Consider the following 8,191-nt stretch of genomic DNA (forward strand, 5'->3'; position numbering starts at 1 on the left):
CCAGAAAGCAGCGCATAAAGAACCCCAAACGGCAGCCTGTCCATCCCGGCGTGAGCTCGAAAACCCCCACAACTATTGTGTTTCTCATTTTCCATTTTCTTCCCCTTAAAACGTGGCTTTGGGAAAAAAAAAAAAAAAAAGCGCTGAAGAAGGTGGGAGGAAACAGGAAGCCCCCCCCAGAACACACACTGGAGAAGTGTAAAGAAGGTGGTAGTTAACTGTTCTTTATTATGACGGACAGGAATGTGATGGCCTGCGCCGGAAATACATTCAACATTTCACTGGCGATTGAGGAACAGTCTTCACCTCCAACCAACCAACCAACCATCCAACCATCCAACCATCCATCCAGCCAAGCTCTCCAACAACAGCCACTAGAAAAAGTCAGTCAAGTGCTGCCCAATGCGTCCAAAGTCAGCGAGGATACCCTCAGTGAGCCCAGGTTGGTTGTTTTTCCCCCCTTTGCTGTCAAATTTTGTTCTGAAATTAAAATCACCCCCAAATTCCCAAAATTCCCTAATCTGAAATTCGGAGGTTTGTGCTTCCCCACACTTCTTCCCCCCCCCCCCCCCTCCCCTCATCATCACCAGCATCAAATCAAGTCCAGAGGCCAATCTGCTTATTTATTTTTTTTTGATCTTTGGAATATTTTTTTTTTTGTGGGAAAAAGAAAAGATTTACATAAAGTCTCCAAGTCTTATTAAACCATTTTTTTTTTCAAATCCAGCAACACCAACTAAATACGGTCACTGTAACTGACCCAATACATATGTACAAGATTCAGCTCGGCTCAAGCTGACTAGAAATCTCTCGCAACCTAAAAATGAGCGACTGAAGAAGAAAAGGAAGCTGTACACTGGCTGAGAGAGAGAGAGATAGAGATAGAGAGAGATAGAGAGAGAGAGAGATGGGGGTAAAACCGGTTGCTGAGGGTTCAAGTGGGGGGGTAAAATAATCCAGAGCTTTTGAGGGCTTTTGGGTAAAACACGTTAAAACCGTCCAGAATTCAGTATCTTCTTCCATCTCTTCTTCGGCGAGAACTCGTTTGTGGTTCTTGTCCACAGATTTGCCTTTATCGTCTTGCTCATCTCTCTGAGGAACGCGGGGCGAGGGGCTCTTCGTTTTCTTGGTCTTCGTCTTTTTCTTTATTTAGAAAAACGTTGATGAACATCTAGCTATTTTGTTAAATCTGTAAGTCCGTATATTTATCTTTTTTTAATAAACTCATCACACTATTAAAAACAGGGGGGGGGGGGTGAGTGGAGTGGTGGAAAGCAGAAAGGAAGGGAATGAGTGGGTGAGGGGGGAAACAAAAAAAAAAAAAAAAAAAAAAAAAAAAAAAGAACAAACGAACACCACCAGAAGGAGAACGAGAACAAGAAGGTGGTGATCACAAGACTTGGAACCTCCAGGACGCCTGGTCTTTGTAGTCCAAACAGTCCGTGGCGTTGAAGTTGATCTTCCAGGAGGACGCCGTCTGCTCCTTGTAATCCAGGCAGTCGGAGGAGTTGAAGGTCAGGCCGGCGCCGCTGTAGGCCTGGTGGTGGTGGTGATGGTGGTGGTGACCTGAAGACTGGCTGATGTGGTGGTGGGGGTGCGTGGACATGGACGACGGGGTCATGGGGCTGAGCTGGTGAGGGTGGTGGGGGTGCGAGTGCATGGGGGTCAGGTAGGAGCCGCAGTCCACCCCGCTGAAGTAGGAGCCGGACGGGGTGGGATAGCCTTGGCTGTAGCCCGCCGTCTGGTTGTAGGACATGGGGTAGGAGGAGCCGGCGGAGCTGGAGACGGACCTCTGCATGCAGGAGGCGTTGGAGGGCGGCATGGGGTCGGCCAGAGAGGCGGAGGGAGGGGCCGAACCCGGTGAAATGGCCGGGCTCCAGATGGAGGAGACCGTGCTGATGGAGGTAGACGTGCTGCTGATGCCCGTGTTGTTGTTATTGTTGTTGTTGGTGGTGGACGAGGAGGAGGAGGACGAGGAGCCCGTGCTGGACACGGCCGGAGGGGTGAACTGACCGCTGCTCTCAGAGCCCGTGCTCTCTCGGGTGGGGGAGGACTTCTTCTTGACCGGCCGAGCTTTGGCGCTGCTCCCTCCGCTCTGCTGCTGCTGCCTGCACTTCGCCCGCCGGTTCTTAAACCACACCTGGAAGAATGAAGAAACCCAACAAGACAAAACCCACAAACGCAGGCGTTAGAACCAGCACTCGCTCCGGTCAGCGCTTCCACAACACGCTCGAAAAACGACCCCTCCGGAGCTTCATTAAATGATTAAAGAGACCTTTCCGTGCATGTCTGAAGGACAAGCTGGAGAGCCATTGTGCAACACATCAGAGCACAGAATGACTGGTTATTGGCCGTTAGTTGCATTCATTTGCATGGAGGCTCTCTCTGTTCAGGCCTGTGGATCTCATTACAGCACATGGAGGTGGCAGGGAGATAGCAGGCTATTGAGTTTCTCACCAGAGATGGTAATTCAATAGCGTGAGGAGGGTCTGGTCCATCTAGAGCGTTTAATTCCTCACACACTTAAGAGCAAATAAAAGTACAATCTCTGAGGAAATGCTCTTCATAATCATTTGGAGGATCTCAAACATCTCAAACGGGCTGAATTACGAGCACCATCACTGCAGTTCACCTCCTCTCAAGGGTCAAACCGGCGCTAATCCCGTCCGGCCCCTCGATCGGAACGGCCAGCCTGCTAAAACTGCCCACCTCCAGCCAGAGGCCTGGTCAGTAGACCAGCTCCAAACACACACACACACACACACACACACACACACACACACACACACCCCATTTCCATCGATTCACATGGAAATGTGTGGAAAACTAAACAGTTGATGGATGTAAAGAGAGTCACTCAGGGTTTAGTGGTTTAGTATCGCTCTGCTCTGAAGAAACTGGAACCAGACGCCTGACGACTTCAGCACCTATAAAAGCTCCAGTTACACCTAATGGTTATGAAAACGCCGCCTGCTGCCCGAGGCACTGTTTCACCAGCGGAAGTTTTTGAATCTAAAAATTTACAGATTATTAAACGGGTGGAGGGATACCATGATGCAGGGTGTTATACAGCAGCAGCAACAACAAAAAAAGTAGTCCCCAAAGAAAACTGTATTAGTTAAGACTCTCCACTATTTTACCACCACCATCATCATCATCTTCATCATCCCATATATAACTGGTGGGTTGGTTGGTAAAATAAATGGCTATATTTAGACTTGGTACGTTTCTCCACTGTGCAGCACGACCTCAACCAAACGACCGACAGCTCTGGAGTTTAGAAGTTTGGTGTAAGTGAGCATCCTCAGCTGTCCAGTGAACTAAAACCGCAGTCTTAAAAATAAAGGGTTCTAAATGGTTCTTGGCCTGGATGGGCAGCATGTTCAGAGAACCCTTTTTGACCTTATTCTGAGGTCCTTTCATTTTTAGGAAGAGTTCTTCTTCTGAACGTCATATTCTAACCAAGAACAGTTTAGGAACTTCTGTTTGAGGGTGAGCTGGGACACCGTCCCACACCGTCCCACAAATCACAGCACTGAGGGGAGTAGAGCTAGAAACCCGAACTGAGGTAGGAGTTCAGTTCATCAAGGTCTTAGTCTAATTCTCCAAAGCTGAATTCAACCGGTAACCGGTAGGGGGCGCTTACGAGCCCCGCTAAAATAAAATTAGGAGATAAAAAGGAGAGGCGCAAAACACTAAAGTTTGCCTTTTTTGTTCAAGTACGTGAACGTGGATGATGTGAAGGTGGTTGTGGTGGTGGTGGTGATGAAGGTGGAGGGAATGGTCAGTCGTACCTGCACTCTGGACTCCGGCAGGTTGATTTTTAACGCCACTTCCTCGCGCATGAAAATATCCGGGTACCGCGTTTTGGCGAAAAGTGCTTCCAGGATGTCCAGCTGGGAGCGCGTGAACGTAGTCCTCTCGCGCCGCTGTTTTCTGGGCGTGGCTGCTGAACAACAACAAAAAAAACAAACAAAAACAAACAAACAAGAGATTTATTTACCTCAACATATCAGTAAAGATGACGTCACCGCGAATGAAATTAGTATCTCAATGCAACGCGCGATGTAATGTGTAAAACACAGAGTTACAACATTACAGTTTTGAAATTAATAAATAATAATAAATATACATTGTTCGAATAAAAGTCTTTGTTGATTGCACACAGCCCACACAGCTTCACAGGTAAACCGAGGTTTTTCCTGCAGCTCAAACTGAGGGGGAAACAACGCCGGAAAAAACCGGTTTAACTGGTTTCAATTAAACTAAATACATAATTTAAATCATCAAAAACCGGCGCGATTCCTAAAAAAAACAAACATTTTACATCAATCCAAAACAGCAGGAGCTCTGTCCAGCTTCTCAACCTTCTAAATCCAGACCTCTCACACACACACACACACACACACACACACACACACACACACACACACACACACACACACACACACACACACACACACACACACACACACACACACACACACACACACCTTTAAACGCCCTACTGGTGTAACTGGAGCCAAGATTTGGTCTTCCAGAGAGTTAAACTTAATATTAATAATAATAATAATAATAATAATAATAATAAGCAAGTTTTACTTTTAATTACATATTCAAATCTAAATAAAAGTGTGGCACGTTCTTAATTTTCACAAATAAACACTGTCCAGATATAGACTCTAAAAACCTCAAGACTAAATCAAGACTAAATCAAGACTAAGAGCAAACAGAACTGCATAAACCAGCCGCGAAGCAGCCAGACTGGAGATCTGCCAGGTTCTATCAGCCCTGTATTACAATCCTAAAATACTAATAACTACAGATTCTATTAATACCGGACTGATACTTACTGAATTAACCCTGCTAATATTACTGTAGAGTCTAACACTGCACTAACTGCAAATATTATTATAATAATAATAATAATAATAATAATAATAATGCAGACGAAACTCTTCTCTAGCCTGAGTGTGTGAGGTGTGTATGCGCGCGCGCTCGAGAGAGAGAGTGTGAGCGAGGACACACGCATTTCTGATCAGAGGTTTCCTGATAAAACTACACTTTAAAACTACTAGTGAAGGTGTGTGTGTGTGTGTGTGTGTGTGTGAGGGGGAGGCCCGCCCCGTAACTCCATTAAAGAGGGCTGTTATACCTGTGCGCGCGATACTACAGGATTCCAGTGTAACCTATGCGTCCACCCTGATTGTGCGCGTGTGTGCGAGTGTATGAGAGTGTACGGTTGTAAGAGTGTGTACCTGGATAGCCCACGGAGGGATGCAGAAGGTCCATGGCCGCCCCGCTCAGCCCCAGGCCGTTCATGGCGTATGGGGGCTGTTTGAGGTAAGACATCATGCTAGAGGCAGTCCCGGGTCCCCCCAGATCTGACCAGTAGGTCGATTTGCCCCGATGTTGCACTTTGACGGAGGTCGGGGCCAAAATTACAGAACTGAAAGGCAGAAAAAAAAGAGCTGGATGAACAGCCTGCAAACAGCAGCCAGACTTCCCACTACTGCCCGACTTCACCAGAGAGAAATGAACACAGGCGAGCTGAGCTCATCTTAACTACAATTACAATTAGAACAGAAACAAACTGACCACACTAAAATAGCACAACTAATATTATTAAGAAGTTCAGCTCATCTCCCCTCAATGAGCAATTCAGTCCCACGAACTGTCAATTTAATCCTAATAATATTTTATATCTGCCAATAATTGGATGTGTATTTTGTTTAAACCTGTAAAGGTTCCTCACTGGATGCCTTTAAGAGCTGCGCTGTTTATTTAACTGTAACTTGGTTCCTAATTTAACTTGGTTCCTTTATCTGCGTTCAGGCCCGACGGCTTCAGTTAATCTCAGATCTCCCAGTGAAAGAGATTTTATTGACGTGCAGTTTATTTTTTCACACCATGCCTTTATTAAATACCTTACACAATTTTAACAGCAGTGCACTGTTAGTCTCTGCAGGTAGAGATAATGCTCATTGTAAATTGTGTTAGTGTTTTAGGTCAAATGTTGAGAAAAAAAAATAAGATCACAAATTCTGCTTTAAAAAAAAAATAAACGATCGTTTTATTACAAACTTAAAAAAAATAGATGGCTTTATAGACCAGATAATGTGGCTAGATAATGGTCTAGTGTTATTACATACAGCTATTGTATATATATCGATTTATAAAGGTCAGTGGTTTCAGTAAAATGTGGGATCAAAAATAAAGTTCAACTTTTAGCAGGTATTAACATGCGATTTTTATTCCACTGTAAAACAATGCCTTTATTTTCTATCCCCTTAATGCAGCAGTCCGAGGTTTATACATTTTAGATTTGTGCAGATCACAGTGGTTTAAGTAAACATTTACATACATTTACGATCATCATGACCCACTGTAAAATACATACCTTATATAAGCCTAATGCAACAGCCTTCTGATATAATGTAGCTTTTAAGATCTGTACAATTTTACAGTCGCGTAAATAAAACATTTAACAGAAAATTTAACAGCTCTCAGATCCAACCTTTTTGAAACTAAAAATGTTATGGTGTACGTTTTCTTTTTTTTTTATTTTTTTTTTTACATTTTTGTGATGAAATTGCAATTTTGTAAATATTACAGCAACTGTAGAACATTTATTGTCTCAAATGTAACTTTTTGAAAGTGGAATTTTCCATTTTATTAGCCACAGTAAAATAGATGTATTTTACCACCAGCCGTCTGTCAGCCCACAACTAATCTAACTACAGTTTTATTCCAGAGTTTTGTAAACACAATTGTTTTAGACTAAAATTAATCTGCAACTTTTTTTGAACTGGAAAATTACGCACACGAGCATTTAATTCTACACTACAAAACAGATGCCTTATTTACTTTACACACTCTTACACTGCATCAGTTCACTGCTAGTCCATTTGTTTGTTGAGATCTGTAAATATTACAGTCACTCGGAGCAGAGAAACGTTTAAATAGATGCTTTTTTTTTACTGTACAAATTCTAAAAACTATTTTAAGCAAATTAAAGCTACACATAATGACCTTCTACTTTATCCCCAAGTAAACATTTCACCTTTAAACTCCAATAAGCCAATTCCTAACAGAATAATTTTCCTTAAATAACTTTTTACGTTTTAACGACATTTTTAAATATTGGAGTAAGTTACCTATCCAAACTGAGCGCTCTCGTGATTGTGTGTATTGGGTCTTTTTTTTTTTTGCACCAGTTGTGAGCTGAGTAAAGCCTGCATTAAAAAGCCCACATCTTCGTGCAAATGAAACCAATTCCAATGTAGATTAGAGCTCCGGGGAGAAGCGTTCAGCAGCGGCCTTATCTGCCAAATACATTAACAAAAAAACAACAAAACACGCCTCTCCAATTACCCTCCACTTCAGGGGTCCATCAGGAGGAGCAATCCCACCCTAAAACTGAGCTCTCTGCCTCCAAATTAAAACACAAACCTGTTAAATATGTTTTACTCGACTTGTGTAATTTGGCCTGAAGTGTTTATAGCCAAGAAGCCACTCGATTGAGGAAAGCGCGCGCTCCCTAAATTCCATTAAAACCCACGTTTATTTGTAGCGACTCGGTTTTAGCATCAACACGAGCAAGACTTTAACGTCCAAGCATAAGACAGTCACCTGAACTCAGACTCGATCAGCATGATAAAAAAAGAGGAATTTACTTACCTGTTATTTATTAATTAATTAACTCTCCTCTTCCTTCCTTCAGCAGATAAAACTTCTCAGATTATTAAAAACAAAAAATAAAAAAGTAAATATCCAAGCAGCATCAGAGCGAGCGGGAGGCGAAACAGGCTCACAAACAAACAAATAAACAACCTTCAAAACTTCTCCTTTAACAGAACCGTCGCTCTGGTTTGAGCTCCTGCTCGCCTGGATTTCACTGAACGGCGTTTTTTCTTTATTTGCAGTTTTTTATTATTATTTTAAAATCAAAAAGTCATTTGCGTTTTGTCGCGCGCTCCTTCGCGTCAGTCACTGATTGCTAAATGTAGACGGATGGAGATTGATCACCTTCTCCTTTCGCCCTGCCTCTCTAAGAGCGCAGGACACCTGCAGGTCCGCCCCCTCCAGCCAATCGGAGCGCTCTTCTGGGGTGACTGACGTACACATCAGTCAGTAAGGAGCCGTAGCAGAGGGCAAGCCCCACCCTTCATTCCACCACGTGACTGGAGAC

General features: G+C 43.5%; 1 protein-coding gene across 2 annotated transcripts; it reads right to left on the reverse strand.

Moving 5' to 3' along the window:
* Positions 1-582: 582 nt before the first annotated feature.
* otx1 (orthodenticle homeobox 1) lies at positions 583-7,980 on the reverse strand. 2 transcript variants are annotated; one of them, XM_072690611.1, is made up of 4 exons: positions 7,681-7,980; positions 5,259-5,449; positions 3,795-3,946; positions 583-2,140 (listed from the first exon to the last, which is right to left on the reverse strand). In XM_072690611.1, the coding sequence occupies exons 2-4, from the start codon at positions 5,353-5,355 to the stop codon at positions 1,391-1,393; spliced, it is 999 nt and encodes a 332-aa protein (XP_072546712.1). In that variant the 5' UTR covers positions 5,356-5,449; positions 7,681-7,980; the 3' UTR covers positions 583-1,390. The 2 variants fall into 2 exon arrangements, with proteins under 2 accessions (XP_072546712.1, XP_072546711.1); XM_072690610.1 differs by having other exon boundaries at positions 3,795-3,949.
* Positions 7,981-8,191: the final 211 nt, after the last annotated feature.

The sequence above is a fragment of the Salminus brasiliensis genome, chromosome 10 (assembly GCF_030463535.1).
Source record: "Salminus brasiliensis chromosome 10, fSalBra1.hap2, whole genome shotgun sequence".
NCBI lineage: Eukaryota > Metazoa > Chordata > Actinopteri > Characiformes > Bryconidae > Salminus > Salminus brasiliensis.